At 41.1% G+C, this 23764-nt stretch overlaps 1 protein-coding gene across 1 annotated transcript in view; it reads right to left on the bottom strand.

Moving 5' to 3' along the window:
• The window catches only part of SPEF2 (sperm flagellar 2), a 439169-nt gene that overhangs the window by 158892 nt on the left and 256513 nt on the right, over positions 1–23764 (bottom strand). Inside the window, exons 18-20 of the mRNA XM_053699669.1 lie at positions 23209–23366; positions 16114–16266; positions 4928–5014 (exon numbers count right to left, since the gene is read on the bottom strand). Of these exons, the coding sequence (XP_053555644.1) occupies positions 4928–5014; positions 16114–16266; positions 23209–23366 (398 nt within the window). The remainder of the gene's footprint in view (positions 1–4927; positions 5015–16113; positions 16267–23208; positions 23367–23764) is intronic.

Raw genomic sequence — 23764 nt, 5'->3', positions numbered from 1 at the left:
CTCGAATTCCGATTGGCTGATAGGATTCTATCAGCCAATCGGAATTAAGTTAGGAATTTTCTGATTGGCTGATGGAATCAGCCAATCAGAATCAAGTTCAATCCGATTGGCTGATCCAATCAGCCAATCAGATTGAGCTCGCATTCTATTGGCTGATCGGAACAGCCAATAGAATGCGAGCTCAATCTGATTGGCTGATTGGATCAGCCAATCGGATTGAACTTGATTCTGATTGGCTGATTCCATCAGCCAATCAGAAAATTCCTACCTTAATTCCGATTGGCTGATAGAATCCTATCAGCCAATCGGAATTCGAGGGACGCCATCTTGGATGACGTCCCTTAAAGGAACCGTCATTAGTCGGGAGACATCGGAAGAAGAGGATGGATCCGCGTCGCCTGCTTCAAGATGGACCCGCTCCGCACCGGATGGAAGAAGATCGAAGATGCCGCTTGGAGAAGATGTTTGCCGGTCCGGATGTCCTCTTCTTGCCGGATAGGAGGAAGACTTTGGAGCACCGGATTATGGATCGCCAACCCCCGCTTGGGTTGGATGAAGATCTTGGAGCCAGGACGGATCGGTGATACCTGGATGGTGAAGACAAGGTAGGAAGATCTTCAGGGGATTAGTGTTAGGTTTATTTAAGGGGGGTTTGGGTTAGATTAGGGGTATGTGGGTGGTGGGTTGTAATGTTGGGGGGGGGGGTATTGTATGTTTTATTTTACAGGCAAAAGAGCTGAAATTCTTGGGGCATGCCCCGCAAAGGGCCCTGTTCAGGGCTGGTAAGGTAAAAGAGCTTGTAACTTTTTTAATTTAGAATAGGGTAGGGAATTTTTTATTTTGGGGGGCTTTGTTATTTTATTAGGGGGCTTAGAGTAGGTGTAATTAGTTTAAAATTGTTGTAATATTTTTCTTATGTTTGTAAATATTTTTTTATTTTCTGTAACTTAGTTCTTTTTTATTTTTTGTACTTTAGCTAGTTTATTTAATTGTATTTATTTGTAGGAATTGTGTTTAATTAATTTATTGATAGTGTAGTGTTAGGTTAATTGTAGGTAATTGTAGGTAGTTTATTTAATTATTTTATTGATAGGGTAGTGTTAGGTTTAATTATAACTTAGGTTAGGATTTATTTTACAGGTAAATTTGTTATTATTTTAACTAGGTAACTATTAAATAGTTCTTAACTATTTAATAGCTATTGTACCTGGTTAAAATAATTACAAAGTTGCCTGTAAAATAAATATTAATCCTAAAATAGCTATAATATAATTATAATTTATATTGTAGCTATATTAGGATTTATTTTACAGGTAAGTATTTAGCTTTAAATAGGAATAATTTATTTAATAAGAGTTAATTTATTTCGTTAGATAAAAATTATATTTAACTTAGGGGGGTGTTAGTGTTAGGGTTAGACTTAGCTTTAGGGGTTAATACATTTATTAGAATAGCGGTGAGCTCCGGTCGGCAGATTAGGGGTTAATAATTGAAGGTAGGTGTCGGCGATGTTAGGGAGGGCAGATTAGGGGTTAATACTATTTATGATAGGGTTAGTGAGGCGGATTAGGGGTTAATACATTTATTATAGTAGCGCTCAGGTCCGCTCGGCAGATTAGGGGTTAATAAGTGTAGGCAGGTGTCGGCGACGTTGAGGGGGGCAGATTAGGGGTTAATAAATATAATATAGGGGTCGACGATGTTAGGGGCAGCAGATTAGGGGTACATAGGGATAACGTAGGTGGCGGCGATTTGCGGTCGGAAGATTAGGGGTTAATTATTGTAAGTAGCTGGCGGCGACGTTGTGGGGGGCAGGTTAGGGGTTAATAAATATAATACAGGGGTCGGCGGGGTTAGGGGCAGCAGATTAGGGGTACATAAATATAACGTAGGTGGCGGGCGGCAGATTAGGGGTTAAAAATTTTAATCGAGTGGTGGCGGTGTGGGGGGACCTCGGTTTAGGGGTACATAGGTAGTTTATGGGTGTTAGTGTACTTTAGGGTACAGTAGTTAAGAGCTTTATGAACCGGCGTTAGCCAGAAAGCTCTTAACTCCTGCTATTTTCAGGCGGCTGGAATTTTGTCGTTAGAGCTCTAACGCTCACTTCAGAAACGACTCTAAATACCGGCGTTAGAAAGATCCCATTGAAAAGATAGGCTACGCAAATGGCGTAGGGGGATCTGCGGTATGGAAAAGTCGCGGCTGTAAAGTGAGCGTTAGACCCTTTAATCACTGACTCCAAATACCAGCGGGCGGCCAAAACCAGCGTTAGGAGCCTCTAACGCTGGTTTTGACGGCTACCGCCGAACTCCAAATCTAGGCCCTTGAGACTACACTATAGAATGTTTAATTATGTGCAGCAAAAAACCTTTCCAATACACTTTCATTATTTATTTTGTCTCCTTTTCGTGTAATATAACTCTAAAAAATTGTAGGCTCCAGATATAACACTGTCATGTTCTACATTGGTTGCACACCCTAGTGACTTATTTTTAACTGTCCCTAATTAGCCTCAGCTGATAAAGAAACCTAGATTGCAACATGGTGGTGCCTACTGCTTTAACAACTGATATTCTACTACAGCTTATCATTTTTTATACCGGTTTGTAATCATCATTTTATTTGGTTTCTATTTTTCTTCTCAATCCCTGAAAGCAGGCTTGTGGTTAGATGCATATCTTTTGAAAATATGACCTGTATTAAAAGTGAAGTGACCAAGTAAATGAGTTTCCGGGGACTGTACTTCTAAAATAAATAGTGTTTTAAAAGCTTTCTAAAAAAGTGATCATAAACAATGACAAAGTACAAAACATGATGACAATTTACTTTCTTTACAAACAAAATAATGGATGAAAACCAAGAAAAACAAAAACAATCCCCCTTTTCATCATCACCTAATTCAACCATTGCAATGTCTTGTCAAGCATGCCACTCACTTAGCAGTGGTCCCGAACCATGTTTTGGGTAGAGCTGCAACAACTAATCGTCATAATCGATTATGAAAATAGTTGTCAACAAATCTCATAATCGATTAGTTGTTTTTGCAATTAGTTGGTCTGTGCACAACACCAGCTGCTTCACTCCAATGAACTCCTGCATATGGTATTGTGTTTTATGGTTATGTCCTTAGCCTAAAGGACGTCTACAGACGTCTACTTTTCACTTTTTCAGGACAGTATACGTTTACAACTACCCCTGGCTTATGTGCAACCCAGATATAATAGTCATCATTTGGATTGTTTATATTAAATCTGGTGATTTGGAACTATGCTTTTCATAATATAGTGCCAAGCTTGTTGTTTACACCTTGCCCCTAGATTGATGGGAGTTATTTAAATTGATGTGCACAATTATCTGTTTGCACAATTATTAGCGTATTGCTTGCTATTGCTGATTATATGTACTGTATAAATAAATGTGTAAGGCTTTGTCCTGTTATTGATATAAAGTCCTTAGCGATTCTGATTTTGTTCTTTATTGTTTTTTTTATATTTTTAATAAATTGTGATAATATGTACCAGATTCAACCTTTATAAGTATATATTCATTATTTTTAGAGCGGACTAGATATTTCCCCTAACCTTATAGCTGGTTATTTACCATTGCATATAGATATTCAATATATTTTTATGTTACAATGAAGTCAAGGGTTACTTTATTGAGAGGCCCCTTGCCAAGGTAGAAAACACTTAGCATTGGTGAAGAGCTAACAAAGATAAATATCCCACTTTGGTGAAATTGGCAAAACCCTACTATACCCCTCAACAGCCTTTTCGCTGCTGCAGGAAATATGCTGCAATCAGAGAACCAGCCTTAGCCAGAAGCATGTGGACATGTTGAGATTTTTGCATTTCAATGCAAAGTTTCTGAAAGAGTGAATAACAGAATGTTATTAACAGTGATAGTCTCTTTCTAGTTCTACCTCTTTTCAAACAGTTTGTGGTTTTGTTTTGTTTAATTATAAAACTGTGCTCTGCTGCTTAAAAATTTAAGAAACAGTTGTGTTAATGTAAAGTTTTAGTCTGAAGTTTATATTTGTAACACTCATTATGTGGATTTTATTTAAAACATAGAAAACTATTATTGATTCTCTTTTTATCCGATTAGTTGATTAATCGAAAAAAAAATAATTGGCCGATTAATCGATTCTAAAAATAATCGTTAGTTGCAGCCCTAGTTTTGGGCATCTAATTTTTTAACTTAAAGGACACCAGTCATGTAATTTAATGTTCAAGTAATGGGGGAAAAAACAAGCGCCATATTATTTTCAACTTAACATTTAAAAAAAAACAAAAAAAACCCTATAGAGTCCTAATATACTCAATAATTAGAATAATGTGTCAAATAATTAGAATAATGTTTCAAATATTAGCTCAAAACAAGAAAATATAAAAGCAAATGGAAACTTTGCATAGATAAAGGTCTGAAGTAGTAGTTATGTAGGTTAGAAGGGAACCATGAGATGGAGTTATCCAATGGAATAGAGAATATGCATAAGAAGAGGTTGGGTGATGTACACAGTCCAAAGGAGTAGAGAATATGCAAGCGAAGAGATTATTTTCTTAAAGGAAGCAGATAGTTTGAGACAACTTAGTAACAAAAAGCGTCACTTTGGTTTGACTTTGAGTAGGACCTTGACCGCCTTAGCTAACACAGTCTACGTGGAGAGCAGATACCAAAAACCACAGTGCAAGTCGAATAGGTAGTAGGAAGACAAAAGGATAGCCGGATGATTGTAGAATAGCCTTTTAGTAACTTGAAGAAAACTGGTAGTAGAGAAATAGGGTGGCAGTTGGAAGGTGCAGTAGGATCAAACAAGTCTTTATTATTCAAAACTGTCCACAACTCATTTTAAAACATATGAGTCATGAGTAAACACTCCTATAGCAATGTAACTTTCTGGAAGAAAATTTAAAAAGTACTCAACCAGATTTTGCAGACTTCTGCTCTGAATCTCTCCCACGGGGTGTATCCTTTTTCTTTTCTTTCTTATTCGTGGAGGAATCAGAACGTCCTATAAAAAAATAGTGATCACAATTAAATCTTTTAATGTCTTTACTAAGTACAAAATCAATTAGAAAGAAATATTTATATGTAATAAATTATTGATTTATTACATTTAATCTATAATTGATCAATATTGAAAGGTATTTACAGTTGTGCTAAACAAAATCTTGCATATTGGGGGCGGGACCAGCTACCGTTACAGCAAGACGTGTTATGTGGAGCTCCTGAGGCTAAGGGTCACTATAAATATTTTCTAAGAACCTTTTTTTTTTTAATTTCAACTACTAAGAAACCTTCCTTGTTGATCTTTAAATGCACAAGCCAGGAATAGCATTTTCATATCCCGAGAAGCATGAAACTAAAATTGGGGACCTTACTCTCTAACTGATGCGGCCCGGCCTAAATAAGATGGCAACATCACTGCTTTTTCGTAACTAGATCCAGTGGCTGTCATCTCCTGGAGGAGTTATACATTGGCACTTGCAGAGATGCTCCTTAGCTACAATAGCCTCTGAAACCTTGACAGAAAGCCTATTATTATGGGGACTTCAGATGCATGGGACATATGGGAAGTTGAGACTCGTAATACCCTGCATCGCCATTTTGCTGTCCTAGAAGAACAGCTCTATCAAGTTCTTTTCCTACACAATGTGGACATGGCTGTAGAAGTAGGCAAGGAGGACGTTGTACCAGCACAGGATACTTATTTGCCAGTCCCGACCTTACCAAATGGCAATTCCAGCTTACTTGGGCTCAGTAATACTGTCTATGAGAGATACCGGAATGTGTACAATATCATGACGACAGAACATGCCGCCTGCTCTCTAGGCCCTCCGGTCTATGATCAGCTGAAGTCCCCAGTCTGTCCTAGCAAAGGAGAGAAAAATAGCTCACTAAACAAAGCCCAGGCACTAAACAACCGTGTTGAAGTGGGTCTGGTGAGGAGCGTATCGGCTTTTGGGCTGCCCAGCGTTTCCAGTCCTACTATGATTCAGCGTAGCACAGGATCGCCTGCAGTGACTACATTTGTAAGGCACGCAACAGAGGAGACTCTAGGAGAACCACAGAACATTGCAATTAGCAAGCGGTCCGCTTATTTAATTGTGCAAATAGATTTACCTCTGGAGCCCCGTGTAATAGGAGGCGACAGGAGCGGAGGGCTGTTACAGCTGGCCCAGCAAATATCCTCAACCAAGCATTCTGGTGTGGGGTAGCACATACACTCTCGATTGGGCCCCTGCGGCTGGAGTACATTCTGGGACAGCCATCATTGCATTTTGCCAGCTTGATATATAGCTAGGTTATTGAAGGGTATGGAAATGCTCATATGGGATAGTTCCTTTGCATCAACATCCTCAATATTTTTCATTATTACTGTTATAGTGTTTCTTTACATAATAGGAGTAGTCAATGTGTCGATAATTTATATATTTCCTGTCTCCTATACTGATTTCATGTAATAGTGCTATGTATAGATGCACTGTCCTACATTTATAACGTATCTGTATAATTTTAGCTGAGCAGTGATGTTGCATTTGTGGGCTCACTTCAATTGCAGGGGGACTATGTTTATATCCTCCATATTTCTCTATAGTTACAAGCCATGTGGTAGTTATATTATGTTCCGTTGCATTACATTATCAAAGGTATAGATCTTGCTTCACCATGCAAATTGCATTTTAAAAACGTATTGTTTCGTTAGAATCTAATAAAAGACCACCCACTGGACACACACAGACCCTTTAATGGCAGTTATCACTTTTCTTTAGCTCATAGAGGTAGGGTCCACCCAGACCATAATCGCACTATGTCACAACCTATCACTAATATATAGAACCACTGACTATAGATCCCTGTATATATCCCTGTTCTCTTATCCTGCTATGGCAGGGGGGGCTGGGCTGCCAGCGGCTGAGGCGGTTAGGCTCACCCGCCGTAGATAACGTCTTCATTATGTTTTAGGGATTCTATCAACACATACACTGGTCACGGGACACCCATTCAAGTCATCAATCTTATTTTATAATTGCAAATGTCAGGTCTCCCATGAGGAGTCATACAGGCGGACTATTGCTAAGTAATAATAAGTTGCTTATAGTTTATACCTTAACTTTATATTTGGCTTTCCCATATCATACAGCTTTCACTAACTTGTGCCTCTAATATAGGTGGGTTTTATGTATGTTATTTTCAATATTTTCATACCGCCGAGTATAGGGCGCTTGCCCAGGACACAGGACATACTTTTGTATTCTTTCCTAGCTGGCTGTGAAACATTTGCTAGGTTACCACGGTGGGCTGGACCCACAGGTTTCCCTACACATAATATTTTAACTGAGCTACATGACCTATGTCTAAGCAAATAGTTTAGATTTTAAGGTTCCATCATACCAGACAGGTCAATAGCCCAGTATGTGACCAGCCCTCCCATATTTTCCTTTTTAGCCAACCCATGTGCTTCGGAGTGTAATATTGTAGCTTGCTTTATTTTTGAGTCACAATATAATAAACCACCTTATCTGCTTACCACACTTAAATAACCACCTCCCCCCCTCCACATATAATGTGTCTCCTAGTTGTGGAGGACTACCTAAGCGGTTCATCTTTTCTATACCGCAACCGTAACAATAACAACTCTTACCCTCAATGCCCAGAATCAGAAGGCTTAGGTTCTCTCTCACCTAATATTTTTAATCTCTACATATTTTAATTCACATGCTGCTGGCTATCTACTGTGTTATTCTGGGCTTCAGTGGGATATTACCTATATTCATTGAGTTAACAACCTTATAAATTATTCAGAAACTGCATTATCCTTGCAATGTTTTTTTCACCCTCAGATTAACAAGTTGTCTATACTCAGATTACATCTGATGTTTATCTTGTTATTACATATCCCTATGCAACTCCTACACAAATAATTGGGTCTGAGAGGTTCTGACTGTTAAACTTATAAAAAACTAAATGTATGCTTACCTGATAAATTTCTTTCTCTTGCGATGTATCGAGTCCACGGATTCATCCAATACTTGTGGGATATTCTCCTTCCCAACAGGAAGTGGCAAAGAGAGCTACCACAGCAGAGCTGTCTATATAGCTCTTCCCCTAACTCCACCCCCCAGTCATTCGACCAAAGGCTAGGAAGAAAAAGGAGAAACTATAGGGTGCAGAGGTGACTACCTGTCTTAAATAGACAGGGCGGGCCGTGGACTCGATACATCGCAAGAGAAAGAAATTTATCAGGTAAGCATAAATTTTATTTTCTCTTGCAAGATGTATCGAGTCCACGTATTCATCCAATACTTGTGGGATACTAAAGCTTTAGGACACGGATGAAGGGAGGGACAAGACAGGTACCTAAATGGAAGGCACCACTGCTTGTAGCACCTTTCTCCCAAAAATAACCCCCGAAGAAGCAAAAGTATCAAATTTGTAAAATTTGGAAAAAGTATGAAGCGAAGACCAAGTCGCCGCCTTACAAATCTGTTCAATAGAAGCCTCATTTTTAAAAGCCCATGTGGAAGCCACCGCTTTAGTAGAGTTAGCTGTAATCCTTTCAGGAGGCTGCTGGCCAGCAGTCTCATAAGCCAAACGGATGATGCTTTTCAGCCAAAAAGAAAGAGAGGTTGCCATAGCCTTTTAACCTCTCCGCTTTCCAGAATAGACAACAAACAATGAAGATGTTTGACGGAAATCTTTAGTCGCTTGTAAGTAGAACTTTAAAGCACGTACCACATCTAGGTTGTGCAACAGACGTTCCTTCTTGGAAGAAGGATTAGGACATAGAGAAGGAACAACAATTTCCTGATTGATATTCCTATTAGAAACAACCTTAGGAAGAAATCCAGGTTTGGTACGCAAAACCACCTTATCCGCATGGAAAACAAGATAAGGGGAGTCACACTGTAAAGCAGATAACTCAGAAACTCTTCGAGCCGAAGAGATAGCTACTAAAAACAGAACTTACCAAGATAAGAGCTTAATATCTATGGAATGCATAGGTTCAAACGGAACCCCTTGAAGAACCTTAAGAACCAAATTTAAACTCCATGGCGGAGCAACAGGTTTAAACACAGGCTTGATTCTAACTAAAGCCTGACAAAACGCCTGAACGTCTGGAACATCCGCCAGACGCTTGTGTAAAAGGATAGACAAAGCAGATATTTGTCCCTTTAAGGAACTAGCTGAGAATCCCTTCTCCAATCCTTCTTGGAGAAAAGATAATAGCCTAGGAATCCTGATCTTACTCCATGAGTAACCCTTGGAATCACACCAGTAAAGATATTTACGCCATATCTTATGGTAGATTTTTCTGGTGACAGGCTTTTGAGCCTGAATCAAGGTATCAATGACCGATTCAGAGAAACCACGCTTTGCTAAAATCAAGCGTTCAATCTCCAAGCAGTCACACGCAGAGAAAGTAAGTTTGGATGCTTGCATGGACCTTGAATCAGAAGGTCCTGCCTCAGCGGCAGAGTCCATGGTGGGACGGATGACATGTCCACCAGGTATGCATACCAAGTCCTGCGTGGCCACGCAGGTGCTATCAGAATCACTGAAGCTCTCTCCTGCTTGATTCTGGCAATCAGACGAGGAAGGAGAGGGAATGGTGGAAACACATAGGCCAGGTTGAAGGACCAGGGCACTGCTAGAGCATCTATCAGCACTGCCTATGGATCCCTTGACCTGTACCCGTAACAAGGAAGTTTGGCGTTCTGACGAGACGCCATCAGATCCAATTCTGGTGTGCCCCATAATCGAATCAGTTTGGCAAACACCTCCGGATGGAGCTCCCACTCCCCCGGATGAAAAGTCTGTCGACTTAGGAAATCCGCCTCCCAGTTCTCTACTCCTGGGATTTGTATTGCTGAAAGATGGCAAGAGTGAGTCTCTACCCATCGGATTATTTTGGAAACCTCTATCAACGATAGAGAACTCCTTGTTTCCCCTTGATGATTGATATAAGCTACAGTTGTGATGTTGTCCGACTGAAATCTGATGAATTTGGCCACAGCCAGTTGAGGCCACGCCTGAAGCACATTGAATATCGCTCTCAGTTCCAGAATGTTTATCGGGAGTTGTGATGTTGTGATGTTGTCCGACTGAAATCTGATGAATTTGGCCGCAGCCAGTTGAGGCCACGCCTGAAGCGCATTGAATATCGCTCTCAGTTCCAGAATGTTTATCGGGAGGAGAGTCTCCTCCTGAGACCATAACCCCTGAGCTTTCAGGGAGTTCCAGACTGCACCCCAGCCCAGCAGGTTGGCATCTGTCGTAACTATGATCCACTCTGGTCTGCGGAAACACATTCCCCGAGACAGGTGAACCTGTGATAACCACCAGAGAAGAGAATCTCTCGTCTCCTGATCCAGATCTATCCGAGAAGATAAGTCTCCATAATCCCCATTCCACTGTTCGAGCATGCATAGTTGCAGTGGTCTGAGGTGTAAGCGAGCAAATGGAACTATGTCCATTGCCGCTACCATAAGTCCGATTACCTCCATACACTGAGCCACTGACGGCTGCGGAATGGAATGAAGAGCTCGGCAGGTGTTTATGAGTTTTAATTTCCTGACCTCCGTCAGAAATATTTTCATTTCTACCGAGTCTATCACAGTTCCTAGGAAGGAAACTCTTGTGAGAGGGAAGAGAGAACTCTTTTTTATGTTCACCTTCCACCCATGAGATCTTAGAAAAGCCAACACGATGTCCGTGTGAGACTTGGCTAGCTGGAAAGTTGACGCTTGAATTAAGATGTCGTCTAGATAAGGCGACTAAAAGGGACCCTAGCACTTTCGTGAAAACTCTGGGAGCCGTGGCCAACCTGAAGGGAAGGGCCACGAACTGGTAATGTCTGTCCAGAAAGGCGAACCTGAGAAATCGGTGATGATCTCTGTGGATAGGGATGTGCAGATACGCATCCTTTAGGTCCACGGTGGTCATATATTGACCTTCCTGGATCAGTGGCAGAATAGTCCGAATAGTCTCCATCTTGAAAGACGGGACTCTGAGGAATTTGTTTAGGATCTTGAGATCCAAGATTGGTCTGAAAGTTCCTTCTTTTTTGGGAACCACAAACAGGTTGGAGTCCCTTGCCCCTGTTCCGTTTTTGGAACCAGGTGAATCACTCCCATGGTATGCAGGTCTTCTACACAGCGTAAGAATGCCTCTCTTTTTGTCTGGTTTGCAGACAATTGAGAAATGTGAAATCTCCCCCTTGGGGGGGGGGGGGGGAGGGGAGTCTTTGAAGTCCAGAAGATATCCCTGGGAAACAATTTCTAAAGCCCAGGAATCGTGAACATCTCTTGCCCAAGCCTGAGCGAAGAGAGAGAGCCTGCCCCCTACTAGATCCGGTCCCGGATCGGGGACTACCCCTTCATGCTGTCTTGGAGGCAGCTGCAGGCTTCTTGGCCTGTTTACCCTTGTTCCAAGCCTGGTTAGGTCTACAGACTGACTTGGATTGGGCAAAATTCCCCTCTTGCTTTGTAGCGGGGAAGCTGAAGCGGGACCACTCTTGAAGTTCCGAAAGGAACGAAAATTATTTTGTTTGGTCTTCATTTTATTTGTTTTATCCTGAGGGAGGGTATGGCCCTTCCCTCCAGTGATGTCTGAAATAATTTCCTTCAGTTCAGGCCCGAATAGGGTCTTACCTTTGAAAGGGATGGTCAAAAGCTTTGATTTTGATGACACATCAGCTGACCAGGACTTAAGCCATAACGCTCTCCGCGCTAAAATGGCAAAACCTGAATTTTTTGCCGCTAATTTAGCCAGTTGAAAAGTGGCATCTGTAATGAAAGAATTAGCCAGCTTAAGAGCCTTAATTCTATCCATAATATCATCTAATTGGGTCTCCCCCTGGAGAGCCTCCTCTAGAGCCTCGAACCAAAAAGCAGCTGCAGTAGTTACAGGAACAATGCATGCAATAGGTTGTAGAAGAAAACCTTGATGAACAAACATTTTCTTCAGGAGACCCTCTAATTTTTTATCCGTAGGATCTTTGAAAGCACAACTGTCTTCAATAGGTATAGTTGTACGCTTAGCTACTGTAGAAATAGCTCCCTCCACCTTAGGGACCGTCTGCCACGAGTCCCGCATGGTGTCAGATATGGGAAACATTTTCTTAAAAGTAGGAGGGGGAGCGAACGGTATACCTGGTCTATCCCACTCCTTAGAAACAATATCCGCAATCCTCTTAGGGACCAGAAAAACATCAGTATAAACAGGAACCTCTAAGTATTTGTCCATTTTACACAACTTCTCTGGAACCACAATGGGGTCACAATCATCCAGGGTCGCCAATACATCCCTGAGCAACAAGCGGAGGTGTTCTAGCTTGAATTTAAAGGCCGTCATATCAGAGTCTGTCTGAGGGAGCGTCTTTCCTGAATCAGAAATCTCTCCCTCAGACAGCAAATCCCTCATCCCTACCTCAGAACATTGTGAGGGAATATCGCATACGGCTACTAAAGCGTCAGAAAGCTCAGCATTTGTTCTTAACCCAGAGCTATCACGCTAAACCCAGGCAGTTTAGATAAAACCTCTGTGAGGGTAGAATTCATAACTGCTGCCATGTGTTGTAAGGTAAATGAATTAGACGCACTAGATGTACTTGGCGTCGATTGTGCGGGCGTTACTGTTTGAGACACTTGGGGAGAACTAGATGGCATAGCCTCATTTCTTTCTGTCTGAGAATCCTCTAGCGCTACATTTTTAAGTGCTACAATATGCTCTTTAAAATTTATAGACATATCAGTACAAGTGGGACACATTCTAAGAGGGGGTTCCACAATGGCTTCTAAACATATTGAACAAGGAGTTTCCTTGATGTCAGACATCTTTAAAAGGCTAGTAATGAGACAAGCAAGCTTGGAAAACATTTTATTCAATGTAAAACAACAATTTAAAAAAAAAAACGGTACTGTGCCTTTAAGAGAAAAAAACATGTACACGTTCTGCAAAACTGCTTAAAAATGTCACAAATCCTTCAAATTTTTTTACAGTATATGTAGTAAGCCTTAGTAAGGTTGCACCACTAGTAAAGAATGAAATTAACCCCTTAACAACAAAACCGGATTGACAAGAGTAAAAAAAACGGAAAATATACAGTCAGCACCTTGCCACAGCTCTGCTGTGGCGCCTACCTGCCCTTAGGGGTTGAATTTGAAGGAATAAAGCTTTGTTTTGGCCCCAAAACCGCTTCAGGACCCTCCTGTGTTGCAGCTTGCTGTCCAGAAATAAAAACAACTGTGCATCTAAGGCGCAAAATTAGGCCCCACCCACCTCTTACACGATGTCTGTTGGGCCTTAAAGTAACACCTCAAGTGTTAAAAACAGCCATGTGGGATGTAAATCTCAAAATAAGCTAAATGAACTCTCTAAATAAAAAGTCCCAAAAAACGTTTTTACCAAATTCATCAAAAAACGTTTGCTTTATTATATAAGTGTCAACCAGCAGAGTAACTTAGCCCTTATGCAAGCTTGTAATACTACCATAAGTGTTTGATTACTGCTTCCCCTTCCCCTCATGGTATAATGTCAGCCCTTTTCTTGAAATATCACTGTCTTTCTAGAAAAATATGACTGAACATACCTCAGTGCAGCATAGCCTGCAAAACCGTTCCCCAACTGAAGTTTCCTGTACTCCTCAGCCTCTGTGGGAACAGCAATGGATCTTAGTTACAAATGCTAAGATCATCATCCTCCAGGCAGAAATCTTTATCTTTTTTAATACAATTTAAAATAACAAATTCTTGCTTGAAGAAAATAAAACTAATATTTTGTCACCACAATCTCTTTACCCTTCCTTATTGCTTAGAGCCGGTAAAGAGAATGACTGGGGGGTGGAGTTAGGGGAGGAGCTATATAAACAGCTCTGCTGTGGGTGCTCTCTTTGCCACTTCCTGTTGGGAAGGAGAATATCCCACAAGTATTGGATGAATCCGTGTACTCGATACATCTTGCAAGAGAAAAGGGGTTCTCATTTGGGGATCCAAAAGAGGTCTCTCTTACTAGAAATAGCCCCCTATTTATAGTTATGAGTCTATAACTGAGGTCCAAGAGTGGCCTCTTCTGTCATCTAAGGGGGTCACAGAATAATAGGCATTATACTTACATACTATGCTCTTGAATTTTCTTTCTTAGAAATGTATTATGTTTTCATACAGAATTGTACTATATGATACCTGTATTTTATTATCATTGTGTTTTGTTTTTTCGTAGTTCATGTATGCCTTACTCAGAACCTCAATAAAAAATTAAATATATATATAAAAAAAAAAAATCTTGCATATTAAGTAATTTGAATAAAAATCCCATCTGCTTGATAAATTACACATCTCAATTCTTCAATAAGTAACTAAAAAATTACTTTTTTTCTGTGTTGGTGCTCAGATGCTTACAAAAACAAGGGTCTAGATTCCAAGCTTAGTAGTCCTATTTTATAGAGTCAAACAATAGAAAAAGCCATATTTAGTGGATTCTAATAACAACTATATATGTAAGTGAGAAAATGAACTATTACTAGAACAGTCAAAATGGGGCGATAACAAAATGCAGGATAAAAAAATGTGTTCCCAGAAAAATGCTATAGGCTACTTCTCAAACTGGGTCTTGGTAGATCATCATTAGTAAATACAAAACAAAAAATACATAAAAAAGGTCACCACAAAGCATGTAAAAGTATAACCTCTAATAGAAAAAAGGACTGTAAGTGAAGTGCTGCACTCACAAAGGAGATGCTTCTTCTAGGTGCTATAAACACAGACTAGAGTCTCTTGTTCCCCTAGTTGACTGAAACCACTGATTCAGGAATTGATGTAATAAAATGTTAGGGATGTTACGCCTTCTAATGCTGGCAGGTCCCAGGGCCACCATCAGGGGGTGACAGGGGTGACTCCTGTCAGGGGCCCACTGGGCCAGGGGGCCCCATGAGGCAAGCACAACTATTAGAGGGTGCTACAGCAGAGTGCTATTGAGTGTGGGAAATGTCATTACAAGGAGTAAAGCATTAGCATTTGAGAGGATTTCTGAGTGTGCACTAAACCACTATGCACAGTGTGAGACAGACTTGGCACTTCAGTCAGCAGGCAGATCACTTTCATTTGCAGAGGAGGTAGGACTTACTTAGTAAATGTTTTTATTTCTTTGTGCAATTTCATGTTGTAACTTCAGTGTGGTAGTTGTATGGTGGGGCCAGGGGTCCATAAAAACAATAGCAATATGCAGCAGTGTATTTATGATTATTTGACAATGCTGTAGAAATTCTATATTTAAAGCCTTGCAAACATGTTTCCTCCTCAATACACAAATGGTAGGTGCCCTTTTGGCAGATATGAGTTTTTTTAATATATATATATATATATATATATATATTACATTACAGTTTACTGCCCCTTTAATTCCAGATGCCAGGAGGCATTTTCTCTAAGATTTTTACATATGCATAAAATGTTATACTCCCAGGCTAAGATTGCTCAGTGTTTGGAATTTGGAGACAGGTTAACCTAACACTGTTCAGTTTACACTACAGCTGACTTAATTTTGAAATACATGCAAACAAGCCTAAATCCTGCATTTAACCAGATCTAATGGTATGAGACTGAGTACCACAGCTTATGGTTCCACCAAGACCATATAGAGTACAGCATTTTCTAAATCCATAAGTACAGCTGACAGATGGGAACATTTGAAAAGATTCCAAATAATGTGGCAGCAATGGTGAAGTTAAATTACTTTATTGAGCACAGCAAACACATGCGACGTTTCAGGAACTCCTTCCCTTAATCATGCAGAAACATTTGTACACCAAGGGGCCTATCTATCAAGTTCTGAATGGAGCTTGACACCCTGTGTTTCTTGCGAGCCTGCAGGCTCGCCAGAAACAGCAGTTATGTAGCAGCGGTCTAAATCACCCGATGTGTTCAGCTAGCTCCCAGTAGTGCATTGCTGCTTCTTCAAATAAGGACAGTATGAAAAAGAGGCAAATATGATATTGGAAAGGTCTGTAAAGTGTATGGTCTCTGAATTATGAAAGAAAACCATTGGGTTTAATGGCTGTTTTGCAAGTATACATGAGATTAGGTACAGTAAGTAAAAAAGAGATTAAACCTTTAGGTGACTTGGATATTTTTCTTCCGTTCTTGGCAGAGTTCTGCTTTGGAGCTGATGTAGGACGCAGCTCAGTGGTGGTTACTGGAGGAGGCGGTGGTGTAACTGGAGGCGATGGAGGTGGTGTTTCTTCTTTTTTTTCAACCTCTTTAACTAAGAGATAAATGTACATTAATCTACAAAGATCTTACGCTTAAAGGGACACTGAACCCAATTTTTTTCTTTTGTGATTCAGTTAGAGCATGCAATTTTAAGCAACTTTCAATTACAATTATCAATTTGTCTTTGTTCTCTTGCTATCTTTATTTGAAAAAGAAGGCATCTAAGCTTAGGAGCCCTGGACAGCACTTGTTTATTGGTGGGTGAATTTTTCCACCAATCAGCAAAGACAACCCAGGTTGTTCACCAAAAATGGGCCGGCATCTAAACTTACATTCTTGCTTTTCAAATAAAGATTCCAAGAGAATGAAGAAAATTTGATAAACTTCAAACTTGTAATACTAATAATCTCAATCACAGAATGGTCAATATATCAACAAATAATACTAACAACAATAACAGTTATTATTATTATTATTATTGCAATAATACCACACAATAAAACCAAGTCACAATGTATTTCATTGTTTCCTAACTGTGACGCCTATGCCCCCGGTGGCTGGAGTTTCACTATGCTCTCAGTCAAAGGCAGAAAAACATAAATTATGACTTATCAGATAATTTCCTTTCCTTCTATACAGGGAGAGTCCACAGCTGCATTCATTACTTGTGGGAATATAGCACCTGGCTACCAGGAGGAGGCAAAGACAGCCCAGCCAAAGGCTTAAATACCTCCCCCACTTCCCTCATCCCCCAGTCATTCTGCCGAGGGAACAAGGAACAATAGGAGAAATATCAGGGTGAAAAAGGTGCCAGAAGAAAAACAACTTAAATTTAGGGCCGCCCACCGGAGAGCATGGGCGGGAGCTGTGGACTCTCCCTGTATCGAAGGAAAGGAAATTATCTGGTAAGTCATAATTTATGTTTTCCTTCTAAATACAGGGGGAGTCCACAGCTGCATTCATTACTTGTGGGAAATTATACCCAAGCTACAGAGGACACTGAATGCTCACGGGAAGGTACAAATAAGAGGCGGCCCAACATGAGGGCACCACAGCCTGTCAAAAAGCACCAACTCCCAAAGCTTCCTTAACAGAAGCAAAAAATAAAAGGATGTTAGGAGGACCAAGCAGCCGCCCTACAATCAGAACCATAGGATCGAACTGAGCCATAAACCTCTGAGGAGGCTTGTGTCCCGCTGTCTCTGAGATCCAGCGAAAAAACACACCTCCACCAGCAAGGAGGAAGATATCAGCTTCCAAAACCTTGCACTCTCCAGATCTGAATAACATAAAGGAAAAAACTGTCTATACTGGTGAAGTCTGACAGAAACCTCAAAGTATGACTCCCCAAAAAAGGAAGAACCTCTTCCTCATTGGGCAAGAAATACAACAATCATAGGGAGAAAAAGCTCGGATAGCCTTATTAGAAAAGAGACCATAATAAGGAAGAACGTATTGCAAAGTGCAACACGGAAACTATGAAACGTAGAAAAACAATCTTTAGACGAAACAGGTCCTTGAAAAGAATACAAAGATCACCTCCTGTACAGGTATAAAGGAAACCCGATGTAACTCCTGAAGGATAATACAACCCCAAAAGGAGCAAGGCCCTGGCAAAACCAACTGAACACCTGGAAGAACAATGAACCTCTGGAACCGGAACACAAACAGAGAGCAAAAACTGCTTGCAAAAACACATACCAGAGAAAGGAACCGCAGCAGGTATCCATCTGTAACCTTCCGCTAGCCAGACATTTAAGCTAACCCACAGGTTATCTTTATAGGCTGCCCCTCCGAACAAGAACTAGATAGACAAGCCCTTCACCCACGTCTCTAGAGGGAAAGAAGAATGCTCCAGGATCCAGGAATGAGACAGGTCAAGCTAGCTCCTCTCGACAAGAAAAGAGGAAGTCATCCATGCCTAAAATGGGAGACGAGGGACCAGGAATGAGCTGAAGGGAAGGACCGAAAACCTTCAGAAAAATCTCTCTCGGTTAGGTCCAAGCAACCCCTCGCAATTTTGCTCTGAAGAAAGATCCCAATACGCAACAAGACCCCGACCCAAAAGATCCCTGCAACAAGAGAATTCTCATGGCAGCGAGCCTCTAACCGTGATTACGAATTTGCAGGCAAGCATGGAGCAACAGTCTCCCTGACGCCCACTCCAGATAGGATCGAGCCATCCTCGAAAAAGAGTGACATGGCCAAAAAGAAGAAGGTTAAGATTAGACCTTCTCAGAATAAGAAAACTGCCACAGCAGGATTTAAACTCAAGTCTAGTTGCTAGGCTGGGAAGTAGTCCCCTAGGCCACTTAGTCCAGTCGACCTCAGCTGAGAAACTCGATCTGCTTTCTCAGAAACACATTCGAACAAACTTTGGCTAGTCAGATCAAACGTATGATCGTAAGGCACCTCCGCTCCGGAAGAGCAAGCTCAGAGAATGGATTGCTGCCAAGAGCCGTAGTGGGCCTCCACTCACCACGAATTTGAGACTTGAAAAATTATTACCCTGTAATGGGAATCAACCTGAGTTTTTAAAGCACTCTCACTCTGCTATTGGGGAAAAACCCAGACAAAACTACCCAGGGGGACTAGGATAAAAATCCCCAACATCGGGAGATCTGGACCGAACACTGGAGAACGATTCCCCAACCAGTATTCCAAAAGGACCTCTAAGACAGAGTCAAAACCCAATGCTATGTTGAAGACTCGACCTGGGCTGAATCCATCACTCCCCACCAAAGCACCAACGAGGCCTGAAGGAGAATTGGAGGAGAGAGCTCGAAGAAGAAATGTAGCTACGTAAGCTCTAAGGCAACAAACCTTCCTGTCTGAAAGACCAAGCCACATCCAAAGGATCCAACCTGGTGCCAACACCAGGACTCAGGTCTAGGTCCACCTCTGAGGATGGAACCGGCAGGAAGCAAATCCCAAAAACTCTACTAGCAGACGCTAGAAAAACAGGACCGCCAAGACTCGGGAACCACCGCAACACCTATAAACAGGCTACCCCAGATCCCAAAAAAAACCCATAGGATCCCAGCGGGTTCCGGAAAAATAACGGTCCCTAAGAACCGATCCTGCTTAAACAAGGATGCTTTAAATCAGGAGCTGGATCAGAACCATCCACCTTCTAGATGTAAAGCCTTAAAAGGCTGTGCGGGGATTTGAACCTGTGGCCCTTGTATGTTGAGCCACAGCCAGTCTAAATAGACCTCCTAGATAACCACCAGGTTACCCTGGACTGGTCTAGACAGGACCGATATCCTTCTTCCTAATGCAGGTAGAAAGACTGTGTATTTTTCCTGAACAAAGAGATCTAATAAGCTCTGGTTAAAATCATCTGACCAAAAGGACGGAAAACCCCTCCCCCTATTGGACCATACACCAACAGTGTACTTACACTGCGAAGAGTACCGGAACAAGACTCCAAAAGTCACCTACTCCAGAAAGACGGAATTAAAAACTTAACTCCGGCCTCTAAGACCCATATGATCCCACATTACAGTAAATGCCCATCCAGAAGAACCTAAGACAGGCCGTGCCTGTCCTTGGGTATAGATGAACCTGTTCTGTCTGGACCAGAATAACTAGAAAGAGCTCCTTCTCTATAGCAGAAGGGAAGAATAAACTTAACTGTTACCCAAAACAGGTCCTGCCAGTCATCAAGGGTATGACACGTCTTGTCATAAAAAACAAAAACATAAACAAATGGCAAATTCTGAAGTTCCAGCAGAGCTAGAAAAACTGAGAATAAACAAAATAAGGAAAATAAGCTCAGATGCTTAATTCTTATCTCTAGATAATCGAGGGAACATCACCCGGAACAGAGATCTAGAGGCTTCTATTGGAAGACTCCAACCATCACGAACATCAAAGTCGATAAAACCAAGACAACCCAGTGACTAAACTTCTTTTTGAAGCAAGAGTTTCCACAAAACCCCCAAAACACATTGGAAATGAAAAAGTTGAACGTACAAAAGGGACATCAAGAAAAAGGGTGTGCAAACTAAAACAAAACAGGTCCTGCCTGTAATACAACACAACCCCCCATAGAGCTCAGGACTGGGATTCTATAACTATATAGGAGATAAAGAAGATCCAACCCTCTCCACTTGTCTAATCAAGATCTTTATCTGAATTAGAAGACTGAAATCCACCTGACAGATCAGGACTGGGAACCTCTAACATTGCCAAAACCTCTCTCAAAAGTAAACGTAGGCGTGCTACTCTCAATCTAAATGCCAAATCCTTCTCAGTCAGAAGGGTCAAAACAGACGACTCCCACCCCGGAGGTTCTATCTCTGAAGCCTCAGAGGGAACCGCAACCCCAGATGACTGATCGGGCACAATCGTCCTTTTACGCAACGGCCCATGGGTAGGAGAGCACGGATGAACCCTTTGCTTGCACGTAGCAAGGAGGGGTAAGCTCGCTAAAGACATAGAAATGGCCATGCGAAAACGCGCAGTAACCTCCAGTGGAAAAAAGTCTTCCTCAGACGAAGGAGTAATGGTACTTAGGGGAAATGCATGTGCAGGAGAAGATTCTAGGAGACGCACCTCACAGGACGAGGAATCCTCAGAGGTAGACGGCTCAGTGGTCTCTAACATTTCAACATTTTTTGAAGAGAACACCCTATTGCAGCATATGGAACATAATTGAGCGGGCTGGTCTACCCAGTCCTCCTTACAACATAAGCAGGTATCAAAATCTGTATCACAGGAATCCTCTATAATATCAGAATCCTCCATAATTCTAAATAAACTTCTTATCCAAAAAAACCAACTGGCACCTTAAACCCCCAATGGCTGGGGCACTCACCACCTCCTATGACCCAGACAGGTAGAGAAAGTAACTCTTCTCAGCAGCCACTCGGTCAGGAATCTGAAATGGAGAACAAGACGTGACTATTCCCAGTCACATGGTGCCTCATGCAGGACCGCCCCTGCTAAGGAAAAGCGTGCCAGCTTAATAAAACTGTGCAGCTCTGAAACCTGTATGTTCTGTATCAGCCTATGAGCCCAAAATGTCTCCTACACATACGCAGTCAAAATCACATGAAAAACATGATTAAAAAGACCCTACTGATCAATAATCCCCCTCAGGAGATATTAACCCTTGAATCCATAAAGATAAAGGAGTCCCACTGAGACCCTGTCTTCTATCGTTAACATGTGTGTAAAAAATGAAACGATCTAACCGGAATATATGCCATGGAACAGCAACACGGTACTTCAAGTTTGACAGATTGAAGCAGCGTTTCTGACATAGACTTGAGTGAAGAAAGTAAGCAGCGAAAGTCGTCAATGCTGATTGCTTAAGGAGCTGTTAATATGAGTCTGGATGGTTTCGCAGAAAGACTCTCCCTTCATCTCCAGACTCTAACGTTCATCAATGCTCTTACTGAAAGACTGACAAGACTACTTAAAACTCCAGTCCCATCTCGAAGAGTAGTACCCTCCATAAGGAACTACTCTGTATTTTCTGACACTTCTCTGCTAACCTCCTGTGACAAAAGGCAAAGAATGACTAAGGGATGAGGGAAGTGAGGGAGGTATTTAAGCCTTTGGTTCCCACAAGTAATGAATGCAGCTGTGGACTCTCCCTGTATTTAGCCTTTACTACCCATTCCCCAGTTTTGCACACCAACATTTTCATATTAATATGTTTTAAAATATTTAAACCTCTAAATTTCTGCCTATTTCTAAGCCACTAAAGACAGCCTCTTATCACATGCTGTTTTATTTGTTTTTCACAACAGGAGACTGCTAGTTCATGTGGGCCATATAGATAAATAAATCCATGGGCGTGAGCACAATGTTAAGAGTCAGCACAACACAGCACCAATTACCTAAAATGCAAGTCAATAGGTAATAAATAAAAAGTCATGTGATCAGGGGGCTGTCAGAAGATGCTTAGATACAAGGTAATCACAGAGGTAAAAAGTATATTAATATAACTGTGTTGGAAGCAAAACTGGGGAATGGGTAATTAAGGTATTATCTATCTTTTAAAACAATAAAAATTCTGGTGTAGAATGTCCCTTTAAATCTTTCTGACAACCAGGATATTGGCATGTAAATAAGAGAGACAAAGTGTGTTGTACTATTTATCACCAGAACTTTTTGGATGGCCCATTCTGAATGCCAGTGGTAACTTTAGTTACCAGTAAACTGCTCTAAGCAAAATCAAATCCCTTGTGGGACCGGATGATCTAAAGGTCTCTGCACTTGTGAGATTATTTAAGAATGCTCACCAGTACTTCTATTTCCACTAACAGCAATCGATATGTAAACTAATAATGGAGCTAATTTGTTGGGAAGTAAAAATGCTCCAATTAAACATACATTAAGAGAGAAAACAAAATGAATCCGTGATCATTATGGGGTTGTAGCCGACTAAGATTCTTTGGTTATATTTCAAAGGCAACTTTTCTATAGATATTTTCAACTACATAAATATTAAACTAGAATTACATTTAAACTGTTAACTGTTTATCCACTGTAAAGTGAAATGTATTTAAAGTGACAGGAAACCCCAACATTTTCTTTTATGATTTCAACATGATTTGAAACAACTTTCCAATTTATATTAGCGCTGCGGAATCTGTTCGCGCTCTACAAATAACCGATAATAATAATAATTTGCTTCATTATTTGTTATCCTTTGCTGAAGAAGCAGCATTGCACTACTGGCAGCTAGCTGAACACATCTAGTTAGCCAATCACAAGAGACAAATGTGTGCAGGCACCAATCAGCAGATAGCTCCCACTAGTGTAGGATATGTGCATATTCTTTTTCAACAAGGGATACCAAGAGAATAAAGCCCATTTGAAAATAGAACTGATTTTAAAAGTGTCTTACAATTACGTGCTGAATCATGGAAATTTAATTTTGACTTTCCTATCCCTTTAAGCCAAGCTCTAAAAAAAATTGCTCTTGAAGCCCAAAATACATTTTTAACACACAAATAAAATACCTGTTTTATCATACCTTTGTTTTCTTTACTGTGCATTGCAGTCAAAAATACTTCTTCCATTTTCTTACACAGCACAGCCTCTTCCACTTCTCCATCTACCTTGACTAAAATATTTTGTTTCACTGAAAACCAGGTCTCTAGTTGCTCCCAGTTGTCCAAGAAGCCGGCAATTCTGTAAAAGACACATCAGGGCCTATTTATTATGATGTGAGCGGACATGATCCGATATTGCGCATCATGTCCGCTGCACATTGATAAATGCTGACAGCATACGCTCTCAACATTTATCATTGCAACAGCAGTTCTTGTGAACTGCTGGTGTATTACCGCCCCCTGCAGATTCGTGGCCGATCGGTCGCTAGCAGGGGGTGTCAATCAACCCTATCTATTTAATCGGGTTGATTTCCGGCGATGTCTGTCCGCCGCCTCTGTGCAGACGGACAGGTTATGGAGCAGCGGCCTTCATAACTTGTGTTTCTGGCGAGCCTGAAGGCTCGCCAGAAACACAGGGCATCAAGCTCTTTTGGCCCCATCATCCTCAAAGCCTTAAAATTATACTTTTTAATACAT

This window comes from Bombina bombina, chromosome 2 (genome assembly GCF_027579735.1).
Source record: "Bombina bombina isolate aBomBom1 chromosome 2, aBomBom1.pri, whole genome shotgun sequence".
NCBI classification, from domain to species: Eukaryota; Metazoa; Chordata; class Amphibia; order Anura; family Bombinatoridae; genus Bombina; species Bombina bombina.
The sequence above is the reverse complement of the archived record's forward strand: the minus strand, read 5'-3'. Positions and strand labels throughout refer to the sequence as shown.